We start from the raw sequence: 16,474 nt of genomic DNA on the forward strand, positions 1-16,474 counted from the left end.
TCAGCTTCTCAAAAGTTCCCTAAGCCGATAAAAGCTGGGGCACCAGACCCTACACGGATATTGTTTGTGTAAATGATGTGATTTATGGCAAACACCTGATTTCCTTCTGGGAATCGGGGATTTGGGTAGTTGCTAGGCCAGGGCTGCTTATGTGACCAGCCCCCAATAAAAATCTTGGGTGCTCAGTCTCTAATGACTTCCCCAGGTAGAAGCATTATACAGGTGTGGCTGCATTTTTTCTTCCGGGGAAAGGAACACGTTCAGTGTATCCCCTCACAGGCGGGGAAGGAGGGAGCCTATGAAGGAAGCCTGTGCGTGGATTTCCTCAGACTCTGCCTGTGTCTTTTTCCCCTGGTGCTCTTGTTGTGTACCCTTTGCTGTAATAAATCTAAGTCTAAGGACAAATGTTTGCCGAGTCCTGTGAATCATCTTAGTGAATTGCCACATGTGTGGGTAATCTTGGGGACCCCCGCTGAAACAGCATGTTGAGATGGTATTTGTTTCATTTATGTTCTCTTCCCCTCAGCTTTAGAGGAAAAATATAAAAGGACTGTTATATTTACATTAAATATTTCCAGGTCACAAGACATTAAAAAGCAGTTTTTATTCATCTTTCTCAAGCAAAGAGAAAGTAGTTTTTGAAAGCCACAGAAAGTTCTAAGCTCCCTTGTTTAGACCAAATTAGTGATTAGATTTTTTCTGATTCTCACAATAGAGTCTTTCTTCCTTCCCTCACGCTATGGAGGCAAGCTGTTTGGGCTGGTTCATAAGTAAATAGGTCATAAACTGCACTCCATTCAAAAGTGACGTACTTATGAAAGCATTTATTTGTCCTACAGAGAGAGTACTGGCTCATTTCAAATATTGTTCTCAGCCTAGATTAGAATGCTAAAGAGCACACATTGCACATTTTGTTTTAAAAACAACAGTTTAATTGTTTTTTGATGGTGCCGTAAATATTTTCTGGGAAAGCACTACCAAATAGGTAAGACTTTTAGGAAACTGTGTGGGATCATAGACCTAAATGTAAGAGCTAAAACTAGAACTCTTAGAAGACGACATAGGAATAAATTTTGGTAAAAGAGTCAACCGTGACCTTGCATTTGGCAATGGTTTCTTAGTTACAACACCAAAAGCACAAAGGAGCAGAACAGATAATTTGGGCTACTTCAAAATTTAAAAACTTTTGTGCTATATATAAACAGTAGGATCAAGAAAATTAAGAGATAACCCATTGAGTGCAGGAAATACTTGCAAGTCATATATCTGATAAGAGACTGTATCCAGATATATAAAGATCTTTTACAACTCAACAATAAAAAGACAACCCAATTAAAACTGGGCAGAGGAACAGACATTTTCCCAAAGAAGATACACAAGTGGCCAATAAACAAATGAGAAGATTTTCACATCATTAGTGTTACAGCAGTACAAATGAGAACCACGATAAGATAGCACTTCACATCTACTAGCATGGCTGTTATTAATAAGAAAGAAAGGCAGTATCAAGTGTAGATGAGGATGTGGAGGAAATGGTACAGTGGTCCAGCAGTTCTTCACAATGTTAAGCATTGAGTTCTCATGTGAATCAAATTTCACTCTTCGGTAGATACCCAAGAGAAATGAAAACATGGTGCACATAAAAACTTGTCCACAGATGTTCACAGCATCATTATTTATATCAGCCAAACAGTAGAAACAACTAAATGTCTTATCAACAGATGAATGGATAAACAAAATGCATTTTCTTACAGTGGAATATTACTCAGCCATAAAAAGGAATGAAGTACTGGTGTATGCCACATTGATGACATTTGAAAACATTATGCTAAGAAACCAGTCACATACTATATGGTCAGACCACATATTGGATGATTCCATGCATTTGAAATGTCTAGAATAGGTAAATCCATAGAGAAAGTAGATTAGTGGTCACTTAGCACTCTGGAGGGTGGGAGTGGAGTGTATCAATCAGGATTCAATTAGAGAAACAGAACAAGGAGGAGATATATGTTGAGAAGTTTATTGCAAGGAACTGGCTTAGGTGATTGCTGGGGTTAGCTAGGCGAGTCCGAAGTCCATAAGGCAAGTCATCAGGAAGGGCACGCTAGAATTCTCGGGGTGAGCTGGAGCCACAGTCTGCAAGTGGAATTTCTTCTTAGGAGAAAGCTCACTTCTGCTGTTAGGCCTTTCAACTGATTGGATCAAGCCCATTTACATTAAAGTCAGCTGATTATAGACTTTTTTTTTTTTTTGGCAGAGAGAGACACAGCGAGAGAGGGAACACAAGCAGGGGGAGTGGGAGAGGGAGAAGCAGGCTTCTCACAGAGCAGGGAGCCCGATGTGGGGCTCGATCCCAGCACCCTGGGACCATGACCAGAGCCAAAGGCAGATGCTTAACAACTGAGCCATATAGGCGCCCCACAAACCATTTTTTTTAATTTTTTTTTTAAGATTTTTTTTTAAATTTATTTGACAGAGAGACAGCGAGAGAGAGAACACAAGCAGAGGAGGAGTGGGAGAGGGAGAAGCAGGCTTCCCATCGAGCAGGGAGCCCGATGCGGGGCTCGATCCCAGGACCCTGGGATCATGACCTGAGCTGAAGGCAGACGCTTAACGACTGAGCCACCCAGGTGCCCCAACCATTTTTTTTTTTTTTTTAAAGTTAGAAAATCCTGTCACATGCTGCATCGTGGATGAACCTCGAGGACATATTAGGCTTAGTGAAGTAAGCCAGTCACAAAAGGACAAATGCTGTGTGCTTCCACTGATTGGACCTTGTCTAAAGTAGTCAAATTCATAGAAATAGAATGATGGTTGCCAGGAGCTGAGGGGAGGGGCAAAGGCGGAGTTCCTGGTCAATGGCTACAGTTTCAGATTTGCAAAATGAAAAAGTTCTGGAGATCGCCTACAGTGTAAACATTTAGCATCACCGAACTGCACAGTTGGAAATGGTTAAGATGGTAAGATCTGGTCTTGAATGATGGGCATGTGGCTGCCTGGCTCTTCTCTGAGTTTGGGGGGGGCAGCAGGGGGGAGCCGCTCACCTTCCGGGAAGTGACGCAGAGCCACAGAGTGCCGGTGCCCACCCGGCTGCCTTCTGAGACTGGCCTGTTGCAGTGGGGAAGCCGAACAGGCAACAGCTGCAGTGTTGAACCAGAAAGTATTCTCACTTCCTGGTTTACCCCTTTGTTTTCTAAGATCTGCCAGTCATGGCAGTTGACAGATTCCCCCAGGGGAGGGGCGGCTGGAACTGGTGAAGTCAGGCAGCCTGGGGGCCTTGCTCCTTGGGCCAGGAATGCCCATGCCTTAGCCCCGGGGTTTTTAACCAGGCGGTTCTGCCCCCAGGCAACCCGTGGCAATGTCTGGAGGCATGTTTGGTTGTCTCAACTTGGGAGGGTGGGTGCTAGTGGCCTCGTCTGGGGGGAGGCCAGGGATGCTGCTAAACTTTCTCCAAAGAACAGAACAGCCCCCCCAGCAGAAAATGATCCAGTAGTGCTGGAGGTGAGCAACCCTGCCCTGGTGCCCTGGACCTTTGCAGAGCTAGCTCCTTCTCACCCAGATCTTGACCTCAGTTGATCTTTGCTTGGATGGGTTCTGATCAGTCAGCATAGTTTTTTTGTTGTTGTTGTTACACTATCACTATATTATATTTTGCTTGTCTGTCTTTTGTCTGCACAGTCTTACCCCCCTCTCCATGTACAATATACTAATGACTAATATAAAATCCCGAAGTCTGCAAAGATGAGAGACCTCTTCCCTCACTGCCACATCCCCAGCTTCTCATAGAATGTTTGGGTCCTAGTGAGATGAACTCAGTATTTGTTTCATCAAAGAATGAAAAGGATTTAATTTGCTCTAGTAACCTGACCTCCTCCCTGTCCCCTAGGGCATATGCCAACTCCTCTTTCTCTCTTTGTCCTGAAGCCTCTGACCCCTTCCAGCCTCCCCAACTCCTCCTCCTACTCTGGTGGGAACAGGGAAGGAGTGAAACTCCTGGGGGGTGGCCCCTGGGGAAAGCAGACCTGCAGGACTCAGAGAAAGTCCCTGGAACCTTCACTATTAGAGGAGTGGTTGGAGAGGAAGGACTCCTGGAAACTAAAAAGCTGAATGGAGAAAGGCAGGGGGAGGGGAGTGTACCTGGCCATTCACCATTTTTAGTGGGAAAGAAAGGATCTCCCATTTATTGAGTGCCTTCTAGGTGCAGGGCAAAATAATCTTACTTAATCTTTTTAATAAGTCTGAGATGAGGACACTCAAGTCTGGCACACTGAAATGACACGGCTACACAACTAGGAAGTGGCAGAGTTGAGATTTAAATCAAAGGTGTGATTCCAAAGGCCAAGTTTGTTGAGTCTTTGGGGGAGACCCATTAAGAAGAGTCCTCTCCTCCAAAGAGCTTCCAGTCTGGTGGAGGGGCAGACGGGCCCACAGATTAGCATATGAAAGTTACAGGAGGTATGGCCTCTTCCCCAGCTTGGAGGGACAGGTGTCACGTCCCCGTAATCAAGTTAATTGCTCACACACTTACATATCCAAATTAGTAGGCAGTCCAGTACTGTATGCTCGTTCTCCCTCTCTCTCCCTCTCCTCACCAGATTGTTTTCAAGAACCCCAGGTGTTTGAACCCCAGGGTTTTACTAGGCCTGAGTTAATCAGTTCTAAATGAAAGATAGATGCGTGGTTCTTATCACCTGGTCACTACTGAAATTAGGCATTACAGGGGCTGGAGTGGTGGCCCAAGGTCACCACTCTTTACACTCCTATAGCACCTGATTTATACTCCTGGAGTCAGCCATTGTCCCAAAGGGAGTCCCCACGCCAAGGTGGTTCCAGCCTCAGGCATGTACCGCCAAACCTGTGATGATCAAATAGGGCCACAGCAATATTTCTGGTTCCACATGTTCTTGTAGAACCTAGCCATCCCTCCCAGCAAAAGGTGGAGTGTAATTCTCCTCCCTTGGAGTATGGGCTGACCTTTGTGATTTCTTCCTATCTAATTGGACGCAGTAGAAGTGAGGCTGCATGACTTCTGAGGTTAGGTCATAAAAGGTGATGTGGTTTCCTTCCACCTGGTTGCCTTGCTCTGCCCGCCCTCAGAAGGCAGTCACCATGCTGCGAGGAAGCACAGGTCTCACGGAGAGGCCCCGGGTAGGGGTTCCACTGACAGTTTCGGCTGCAATCTGGGAAGGCAGCCAGCATCCACCGTCAGGCGTGACAGAGCCAGCCTTCAGGTCTTCCAACTGACACGACAACCTGTCCCTGCTGAGCCATGATGGAATCGACAACTCACTGAATCCATGAGCGTACTAAATGGGTTTTTTTAATGCCTCCCAAGTTTTGCGTTATTTATCATGCAAACGTCACAGCTGGAACACCCACCCCAGGCCTGTAAGAGAGCCCTGCCATTGAGGTCACCAGCCCCGATCCCCCTGTCTTCATTGCTTTTAAAGACTTTGTCGAAGGTCAACCTTAGCATAATCATGCTGACACCTAGGGCAAATTCATCTGTGTCACCTGGTTTGACACATTCATCATATTACGTTAAAGCTGCTTGTGTCTGCATCCCAGGTCAATTCTGAGCTGTCTTGGAGGACAGGTCCACATATTCTCTCTCTTCACTGGTGCCAGATATGCAGCAAGGCTAACAGCTCCGTATGTACTCACTGAATGAACCATAGACTCAAAATCCAGACCCCTTGTATAATATCAGACATAGTCAGTAGCTGTGTTTATGTGTGTGTGTGTGTGTGTGTGTGTGTATTCTCTTTAAAAGCAATTCCTCTGTATATCCATACAAGGGAACATTATTCAGACTTAAAAAGGGATCAAGTTCTGACACCTGCTACAACATGGGTGAACCCTGAAGACATTATGCTAAGTAAAAAATGAACCTGACACAAAGGGACAAAGACTTTGTGACTCCACTCATATGAGACATCCAGAGTAGCCAAATTCATAGAGACAGAAAGTAGAGGGGTGGTTGCCAGGGCCAGTGGGGAGGGGAATGGGAAGTTAGTGTTTAATGGAGATAGAGTTTCAGTTTGGGAAGATGAAAAGAGCTGAGGATAGATGGTGGAGACAGTTGTACAACAACGTGAATGTATTTAATGACCCTTAACTATGCTTGAAGATAGTTACAATGGTAAATTTTATGTTATGTAAATTTTGCGACATTGGAAAAAAAGATTTCTGTATAACCTGTTACTTTTTTTAAAAAAAGATTTTATTTATTTGAGAGCGAGAGACAGAAATAATGAGAGAGAGAGAGAGAGCACGAGTGGGAAGGAGAGGGAGAAGCAGGCTCCCTGCTGAGCAGGGAGCCCCATGCAGGGCTCGATCCCAGGACCCTGGGATCATGACCTGAACCGAAGGCAGACGCTTAACCGACTGAGCCACCCAGGCGCCCCTAACCTGTTACTTTTGAATATCCCCAACAAGATATGGGACCCATTACACAAACTCAGCCCTGGAAGAAGCAATAGAGATGCTTTCTGGACAATTTCATCTCTTCCTCAGAAGACTTCTGTGGAAGAGCTATACAGGAAAAGAAGTGAAGTACACATAGTGTGAGCCACTTCCCTTTCTTGTCATGTGCCACTGAGAGCCTTTGGGTTGAAAGTTCAACCCATGCTTCCCACTCCTGCGGCTTCCTGTGGCTTCAGCTCTGTCAACAGATTCCAACTTGGCAGAGCTCATACGGTGCACATCTCACCCACATGCTCCCTGTGGTGACCCTGGACTTGGTAACACCAGTTCTGAAGTGTCTGGCCCCTTGGCTCGAAGGAAAGAACGCTGAACCGGAAGCTAGAAGGCCCGGATTCATGTCCCAGGTCTGTGCCTCACTGCCCACGTGGCCTGCACAAGTTGGTTTACAACTATGTTCCACTCTCACTCTCCCCCCACCTGTCACAAGTGCATTCTGAATTATACACATGTAGAATGTGTGCTCGCCTACTCTTCTTCTCAGATTAAGACCACTGGTCATTTATTCTCCTACTGTGAATCAGTTTTATCAGATTGCAAAAGGGCACTAGATAATTCTGTTGTATGAAGAAGACGGGCTTAGAAAACTTTGGTCAGGAGTTGGGGCACCTGGGTGGCTCAGTCGGTTAAGCATCCGGCTCTTGGTTTTGGCCCAGGTCATAATCTCAGGGTCCTAGGATTGAGCCCTGCGTCGGACTTCACAGTCATCAGGGAGTCTGCGTGAGGATTTCCCTCCCTCTCCCTCTGCCCCTCCCTCTACTTGCTTGCCTACACACTCTCTCTCTCTCCCTAAAATAAATAAATAAATCTTATTAAAAAAAAAAGGGTCAGGAGTGAGGGGGACAGAAAGGCCAAAGGGAGTCTTTGGTAAGTAGCATGGCACTGCACTGGCTTCTAGGAGCAGGGGAGAGAAGTCAGGAGCTGGGAGATTGCCAGTCAAGTTAAACCACCTTTGCTGTTTTATAGGAATATATCATAAAAACAGTCTAAGCTGGAATGCCTTTATGAGGTACAGGACTCGTACCCTCCCTAGACAGTTTGATGTCTTGAGGAGAGGAAGGGGAGAAGGGATGTGTACTCCTGAGACCTTTCCCCTAATTCTGTGTTTTCTGACAGCTGTGTCAGTTAGGATTGGGTTCAGCTGTGAGTAATAGAGACCCTAAAACTAGGGCTAAAAAGACAGAAATTTCTCAAATAAAAGTTTAGAAGGTACCAATCAAGGGCTATTATGACAGCTCCATGGTCATAGGGGACCCAGGCTACCTTGAAGATTTCCACCTCCCTAGGATATGATCATCATCCTTATAGTCTAATATGGCTGCTGGAACTCCAGCCATCACATCATGGTTCCAAGCTGCAGAATGGAAGATAAGAGGAAGGAGCACATGCCACCCTCCTTTCAAGACTTCACAGAACTTGTACCCATTGCTTCAGCTTACTTGTTGACTATAACTTAACCTTGCTGCAATGGAGTCTGACAAATGTAGTTTTTTAGTTGGGAAATAATATGCCAACTGAGAAACTGGGATTTTTTTTAAATTTGAGAGCGAATTGGAGAATAGATATTTGGTAGGCAGTTAGGCCTATCATGGTCATTAGGAACTCCAGTTTATCAAACCACACGTCCCTTTAGCACTTATTAAGGGATTGTAATGCGAGAACCACTTTAACAAAACTTTTAGCTCCTTTTGATGTGTTATGTATAAAGATACCAAAGTTGTCCTATTCATTCAATAACATTTGCTGAATGCCAGTAAATGGAAAAGCTAGGCCGGGAGATGGTGAGTAAGACACAGCTTTTGAGCCTTCCCTCCTTTTATCACTACTGCTCCTGCTGATAGATTTGGGCCGCTTAGCCTGGCTCTGCATACGCATGTTCTGAAAACAGCCGTGACTCCCTGCCAATGGGGAAATCTTGGCCATAACTTGTGGGGGAAGCGAGCTGGTCATGACATTTTCGGCAACACTGAGAACCCAGAAAATCTGGACTGCAGTGTGAATATCTATTGTTTCAAACTGAAGAGAGCTGTTTCCCTGAAAGGGAAACAGTTAGATTTAGTACTAAGAATAGAGCAAGAGAAACATGGGCCCAGTGCCTTCAGCTGAGAAATGAATTTCATTAGAGTCACAGTTATTGTCTATTGTCTCCATTGGTCGTTCTGGTTGGGCTGAGATCTGATTTCCATTTCAGTTCTCACAGTCAGCATTATTACTTCCCTTTGTGTAACTTTTGGGAAAAATTCAATATGAATCAGATCGTGTTGTTAGTTCCCACCAAAGGGAGACTTTTTTTTTTTTCAATACAGGGAGAATAGACTCAGGCTTAGATCAAAATGCTGACATCACAATGGAGTATCTTTGAGCAGGACTGTTGAGTCCCCTGCCTTCCATTGTTTCCGAGGCTGTTGCTGAATGAGTGTTCCCATCCTAATTTAGAACGGAGCGCACCTGCTGCCCAAACCCTTTGACTTCCTTTAGCTCAGTCTTCCTCTTGTAGTTTTTAGTGTTTTTGTTTTTAAGTTTTTTTCATGATATTTACAAACCTGAGATTTATTATTGAATGCTTTCCGGTCAAGGGAACACAGAAAACTCTCCAACTTAAAGGGAACACTGAATTTCCGGATTCCCACCCTTTCTTGTTCTTACAGGCTAACCGTGGATCTTCGGGCTTCCCAGAGATTCCAAGAGTGATCAAATAGTCTTCCCAAATTTTCTTCCTTTAAGTTGCCCAAATTCTGTTTTTGATGCTTGAAACCAAGGTGGTTTTATTTATTTATTTATTTTTTTAAGATTTTATTTATTTTTTAGAGAGTGAGCGAGAGAGAAACAGCATGAGAGGGGAGAGGGTCAGAGGGAGAAGCAGGCTCCCCGCCGAGCGGGGAGCCTGATGTGGGACTCGATCCCAGGACCCTGGGATCATGACCTGAGTCGAAGGCAGATGCTTAACCATCTGAGCCACCCAGGCGCCCGGTTTTATTTTTTAATTTGTGGTAAAAAACACATGACATAAATTTACCATCTTAATCTTTTTTGTAGCGTTAAATATATTCACACTCTTGTGAAAAAGAGCTCCAGAACCTTTTCATCTTGCGAAACCGAAACTGAAACCCAATAAATGATAACTCCCTATTCCCTCCTCCCCTCAGCCCCTGTTTCTATGAACTTGACTACTTTAGATACCTCACATAAATAAAATCATACAGTATTTGTCTTTTGTGACAGATGTCCTTTTTATTTTTTTAAGTAGACTCCACGCCCTATGGGGGGCTTGAACTCACAATCCTGAGATCAAGAGTCACATGCTCGGGCCACCTGGGTGGCTCAGTCATTATGCGTCTGCCTTCGGCTCAGGTCATGATCCCAGAGTCCCGGGATAGAGCCCCGCATTGGGCTCCCTGCTCCGTGGGGAGCCTGCTTCTCCCTCTCCCACTCCCTCTGCTTGTGTTCCCTCTCTCGCTGTGTCTCTCTCTGTCAAATAAATAAATTAAAAAAAAAAAAAAAGAGTCACATGCTCTACCAACTGAGCCAGCCAGGTGCCCCAGGCTGTCCTTCATTTTTAAGGCTGAATAATATTCCATTCTGTGTATCTGCTGCAGTTTGTTGTCCATTCATCCATCACTGGACACTTGGGTTGCTTCCCTGTCTTGGTTACTGTGAATCATGCTGCAGTGAACATGGGGGTGCAGATACCTCCTCAAGATCCTGCTTTGAGTTCTTTTGGATAAATACCCAGAAACGGGATCACTGGATCATGTGGTAGTTCTATTTTTAATTTTTTGAGAAACCTCCATATTGTTTTCCTCTCTCAGTGTTTAACCCAGAGATACGGATATCTTCATCCCTTTGCAGATTCCGAGGTGTACATCAGGGAAACACCAATGTTTTTGGCAGACACTTGAGAAAAAAAGAGGGGAGCCAAATTTAAATCAAATCGAAATTATCAAAATGAAGTTACAGCAAAGTCACAGCAATGAACCTTTTGTTTTGAAAGCAGACTCTTGAAAATTTGTCTTTGTTTTCAATCCGATTTTCACTTCTTTATACTATTTTTGGTCCTTTCTCATTAAACCTCGTTCTCCTTTACTCGGATGAATTGTCAGACATAAGAGTTAGAGATCACTTTTTTCTCTCCTAGTTCTCCATTACATAAATATTTTTATGGCTAAGGTCATGTGCACTTTTAGTCAGAGGTGCTAGCCATAAATTTGTTAAGCCCTACTGTGCTACGCCTTTGTGCCAAGTTACTCTGATTGTTGTTAAAACACACACACACACACATAGGTGAGGGGGATTAAGAGTTAAAAACTTGTAGTTATAAAATAAGTCGAGGTTCCTGGCTGGCTCAGTTTGTTAAGCATCTGCCTTTGGCTCAAGGTCATGATCTTGGGGGCCTGGGGATCCAGCCCTGCATCTGGCTCCCTGCTCAGCAGGCAACCTGCTTCTCCCTCTCCGTCTGTGTGCTCACTGTCTCTGGCTCTCTCTCAAATAAATAAATAAAATCTTTTTTAAAAAAAGAAGTCACGAGGATGGAAAGTACAGCAAGGAAATATAGTCGATAATAGTGTAATAACTTTGTAGGGTGACAGATAGTGATTACATTTATTATTTTTTTTAAAGATTTTTTATTTATTTATTTGAAAGAGAGAGAGATAGGGAGCAGGAACACAAGCAGGGGGAGTGGGAGAGGGAGAAGCAGGCTTCCCGCCGAGCAGGGAGCCCGATGCGGGGCTCGATCCCAGGACCCTGGGATCATGACCTGAGCTGAAGGCAGACGCTTAACGACTGAGCCACCCAGGCGCCCCTGGTGATTACATTTATGGTGAGCATTTCATCATCTGTAGAGTTGTGCAATCACTGTGTTGTGCACCTGAAACTAGTATTGCATGTCAGCTGTACTTCAGCTAAAACACACAGATATACACTCTGAGAGGGTCCCATCTCTTAAACAGTCTCATTGTGGACATTTTTGCTTTGTCCAAACTCAGCCTAAGTGGTGGAGTCGAGCAGACCCAGCACGACCGCTGGCGGCCGTGGAAGTTTTCCTCTATCCCTTTTGCTCCTGGACATCTGAAATAATAGGAAGGTTACGAGGTGCTGTTTGAAGTCCAGATTGCTTGTAGTAGAAACGCTCGGAGGACATGTCCTGGAGTGGAGAGTGCTAAGCTAAAGGGTATGGAATCAAGACTGTGGATTCCGCCTACTTCCAGAAATATCCTTCCTTCTCTGGGCAGCTGCTTTGCTTCCTAAGAAGCCCTGAAGACAGTGGTTCTTCTTGCCCTCATCCACACACTTGAACCACCTGGGGCGATCTAAAAAATTCCGATACTCAAACTAGTGACATCAGAGTCTCGGGGAGGGGCGCAGGGAGGAGGGCGACCAGGTATGGGTATTTTTGTAAAGCTCCCCAGGGCTGAGAACCGCTGTGACAAAGAGAGAGCAGATTGCTACTGCTTTCTCCCCAGCAGCAGGACTTGTAAGCTTGCCATTTTTATTAAAGAACAACATACAAACTTTTATTTCAAAGTTAAAGTGCCACATAATCTGTGACATTTATTGTCTGAAATTCAAAAGAAAGTTCCCGCAAGGATTATTCTCTCTACAAGCAATAACAAATGGATGAAATGTATGCACTCCAAATCAGTATGTCCCCAAATTAATTACCATTAAAAATCATTTTTCCAGCTGATGAGTATTTGCCCAAACTATGGCTTATGTATTATTTCTCACATTTGTGTGGAACTTTACATTTTTCAAAGAGCACCAGGTCTGTTCTTATTTGGGGTGTCCACTTGTAGGTTCCCACACATTTTGCTTCTTGTGGTTCTCAGGAGTATTGAAAGGGTGTGACTCACTGGATTTTTTTACCCTTTTAATTCTTTTTCACAGTTGGCCTCCTGGTCTCCTACCTTTGATGTTAACTGGCTAAACTGTGGTTCATTTCCTGTTATTTGCAACTTTGGGATTAAACACACAAATGAAGTCAAAGCAAATGAAAGGCCCAGGTCAGCTATCTTGTTAAGGGTCACAGCTGTGGTTCTGGAAGGTCCCAGTCCAACAACTGGCTTGTCCTCCCTCCCTCCATTCCCCAAATGGAGGCCTCTCTTGCAGGGGCAGGGTTATTAAGGTTAGCCAAGAGCTTTCTCAAAAAATGTGTTATCTGAGTGAATGGTTTTTTTCTATGCTGAATCACATATTTTGTTGCTTGGGAAATGTGTTTGACAGAACTCAAAATGGATGATTTGTCCCAGTTTATTCAGCTTGTAAGGCCTTGTCCTTGGAATGTCCTTTACCCCAGAGATGCCGGGGATAGTAATGTGGTGCAAGTTTGCTTGTTGGTTGGTGGGAGGGGGTGGCGAGGAGGCATTACGGGGAGTACATTTTCTTAGACAGAATTTGGAGTCAGAGGTACTTGTGTTCATTGCAGTTTATAACACAGAACTTCAAAATTCCAAGGTCATAAACTTGAACATCTACCCCACAGGTTGGTTGTGCAGATTAAATGAGATAATACAAGTTATGCACAGTAAATGTTTCTTAAGCAGCCACTTAATGTGATTACGTATTAGAAAAACATTCTGGTTTTAGTATATTTTCTGTCGCAAGAAAAGAATTGAACAAGTCTTACCTGTCACTCTACTACATGCCAGGCTTGTGCTGTACACAACAGGAGGCAGAAAAAAACAGTAACATGGCCCCTACCAAGCCTTTTTGTTTGTTTGTTTTAAAGATTTTATTTATTTATTTGACAGAGAGAGACACAGCGAGAGAGGGAACACAAGCAGGGGGAAGTGGGAGAGGGAGAAGCAGGCTTCCCGCGGAGCAGGGAGACCGATGTGGGGCTCGATCCCAGGACCCTGGGATCACGACCTGAGCCGAAGGCAGACGCTTAACCCACTGAGCCACCCAGGGGCCCCCCTACCAAGCCTTTTAGGACCTACCTAGGTGGGGAGAAGAGCCACCCCTGTGTGATATAGTCAATAATATGAGGCAGTCTGTAAGCAGGGGCTGTGGTTCTTTCCCATGGGCTGGGGTGGAGCTTGAGCTGGGAGTTCAAGGAGGGATTCTAAGAAGGAGGAACAGCTCAAAAGGCTAGGCCAGTACCTCAGTAATTGGCTCTGATTCCCACAGCCCTCGGTTGCATTTGCAGCAGGTGCTCCCTCAAGGCAAGGAAGATGGCAGCCAACAGCCCTCGGCTACGGCCTCCAGCTTGAGACCTATCTGGAAATAGTGGGAGCTGTGAAGCCCGGGTTTATCCAGCCCTGAGCCAATTCCTGGCAGGAGGCTAGGGAGGGGCAGGGTACCATGACTGATAACCTTACTGGGACACCTGGGCCAAGGAGATGGGATGGGGAGTTCTGCAAAGGAGCCAAAGAAGGAAAATGGAGAGTGGGCTGGGCAAAGACTAGCCACCACAGGCCACGATATTTGGAATTCAGATTTTTTGCTTTCAGACAGAAAACCAAAAAATCTGGACTGTTTCATAAACACCAGAAACCAAACAACCCTGTATGTAGTCCCCCTCCACTATCTATTGGATGCCACATTAAAGTCATTGTCATACTGAGCCCTATATAGACATTTGAGAAAACATTCACTACATTGCTCACCTCTCTTCCCTGGCATTCAGCACATTTTCTCTACGATTTCTCCCAAGTCCCCCTTTTCCTTGCTCTTTCCCAGCTTGCAAACCATGTGATTCTATTTTTAAATGTTTTCTCTTCCTCCTTGTCTTACTTAGCCTTTAGATTTTCACCATGTCCTCTTTTGGACTCTTTCTAAAACAAAACACTAATAATGAAAAAACTTCCTAAAAGCTTTTAGGATGTTGTATGCAACATATACTGGGGAGGATTGGGTCCCCGGACCCACCCCAGACTTCACTCTAAGAGTCTAGGTGGATGTGTGTAGATTGTGATGATGATGTGTTTTTAACTATTTTACAAAAAGAAAGAAGTTAGGAACAAATCCAGCAGCATCGGGCAGAACAGCTTCAAAAATAGATCTTCCATATGTAAATAGTCACATTAAAAGGTGATTTTTTTCAGTCACAATAATCCCTTTCTAAACCTTTAAATGATTCTAAAAACAGACTTGCTATACTATTCCCAAATATACATAAATGTGTTTAAATTTTTTCTTTGTTTATTTTCAGTACTCAAATTGGAAAGGCAAAGATTTATCTGAGTTCTGAAGATACTGTTTCCTTAGCAGGAAATGAAACTGCCAGTGTTTCACAAAGCAGACAAAGTACCTAATTTGATGAAGAAATCATGCTGACGCACCAGAAGAAAATGGTCTTCAGCATAATCAACTGAACATTTGTGTGTTTCTAAAATTAAGTTGCCTTTAAAAAAAATCACATTGCTTTATAGACCAAGTCATCTATTGGTGTGATCCACAATTTAAAATGTATTTTAAGAATTTCTGACTTTCATGCTGATTGGATAACACACAAGTCACAACCATTAGTATTTGGGGATAAGGTGGATGGAGTTGGAAGTTGAAGGAGAAGTCACTGGAAAAGTTTAAGAACAGAGCAGTGTCAGGCCATACGGCCTGCTCTTTATTTTTTGAGAATTTGCATTTTTTGGTGACCTGTTTATATTTTTGCTTTAAACCCAGTTAGAAAGTTGCACAGCTTTACCCGGTGGCAAAAGTTTGTGTAAGTAACTATTTTGTTAGCTGATTATTTAGTTTGCCTTGCAGTCCTCCAAAGCATTTTAAAAATTATAGCTTGTAATTCTTGCAATATATGCTTTATCACTTGGCTTATCTTACAGCCATGACTTTCTCTACAAGAGTAACTGGAAAGCAAAATATTAGAATTTCCAGCCTCCCTTGCAGCTAAAGGTTACCATGTGACCATATCCCAGTAAATGAAGTGTAGGTGGATATGCATGAAGAAGCTTTTCTTCAGAATTAAAAAAAGAGCGGGGGGGCAAGCTAAATGAGGACAGGCTGGGTATTTTACCCTCTGTCTTCTCGCTTTCCCTGTGTGGAAAATGGACATATTGCTTGGAGGTGCTGGAAGTGACGTTTAAGCTAACTGCTGAGAAGAGTAGGAGTTAATTAGGCAAAGGGAAACCGAGATCTTCAAAGAATGATGGTGCCCTGCCTAGAAATTATATTTAATAAAGAATGATTGAAGGATTAGATATCTGATGCATCTGTCTTGGAATCATCAAAAGCCTGCTCAGTGGATGAGGTGCTATTCTAGGTCCAGTGGGCAGAATTAAGGCCACCATTGGGTGAATGCAAATAACAAAGAGGCAGCTTTCAACTCCAGGCTAGCTGAAGTTTTTCACAAATGGAGCTTTCCAGCAATCCTTTGAGCTACCATGTAGGTAATCTCCCTATCACCAAATGTGTTCAAGTAGATGCCGACTGACACCCACCCAGGAACAGTAGAGATGGGAGTCCTGCATTAATGCAGTGATTGTACTATTTCAGTTTTGTTCAAGCATTTCTGTTCGCATATGCCCTAAAGGAATTTTGAACAACTATGTACCCCTCACATATTCTGTCTTTTAAAATTTTAATTTTTAAATTTTCTCATGCATATTTCAAATTAACATCTTTGTAAAAACATAGGTTAAGTAATTGCAAAGAATGTGATTTCTGATATACTATATATTATGCACCTCCCTTAAATCTATTTTTCAGAATCTTGGCACAGCTCATTTAGCTCATCCAATTGATGGAAGGAGATTCCCTGCTAATCTAATGGCCAAGCCAATCCTCACTGTCAAACTAGACAAATCAAACTAACTTTTAAAGAATTGTGCAACGGGGCGCCTGGGTGGCTCAGTTGGTTAAGCGACTGCCTTCGGCTCAGGTCATGATCCTGGAGTCCCTGGATCGAGTCCCACATCGGGCTTCCTGCTCGGCAGGGAGTCTGCTTCGTCCTCTGACCCTATCCCCTCTCAGGTGTTCTCTCTCTCTCATTCTCTCTCTCTCAAATAAATAAATAAAATCTTTAAAAAAAAAA

At 43.9% G+C, this 16,474-nt stretch overlaps 1 protein-coding gene across 1 annotated transcript in view; it reads left to right on the forward strand.

The window, feature by feature from the left end:
- The window catches only part of LOC115944070 (MICOS complex subunit MIC26), a 73,769-nt gene extending 57,332 nt beyond the window's left edge, over positions 1 to 16,437 (forward strand). The window contains exon 6 of the mRNA XM_081809040.1: positions 14,639 to 16,437. Within this exon, the coding sequence (XP_081665166.1) occupies positions 14,639 to 14,677 (39 nt within the window). The 3' untranslated portion in view covers positions 14,678 to 16,437. The remainder of the gene's footprint in view (positions 1 to 14,638) is intronic.
- The last annotated feature ends 37 nt before the right edge of the window (positions 16,438 to 16,474 follow it).

This window comes from Leptonychotes weddellii, chromosome X (genome assembly GCF_054177405.1).
Source record: "Leptonychotes weddellii isolate Sample4059 chromosome X, ASM5417740v2, whole genome shotgun sequence".
NCBI lineage: Eukaryota > Metazoa > Chordata > Mammalia > Carnivora > Phocidae > Leptonychotes > Leptonychotes weddellii.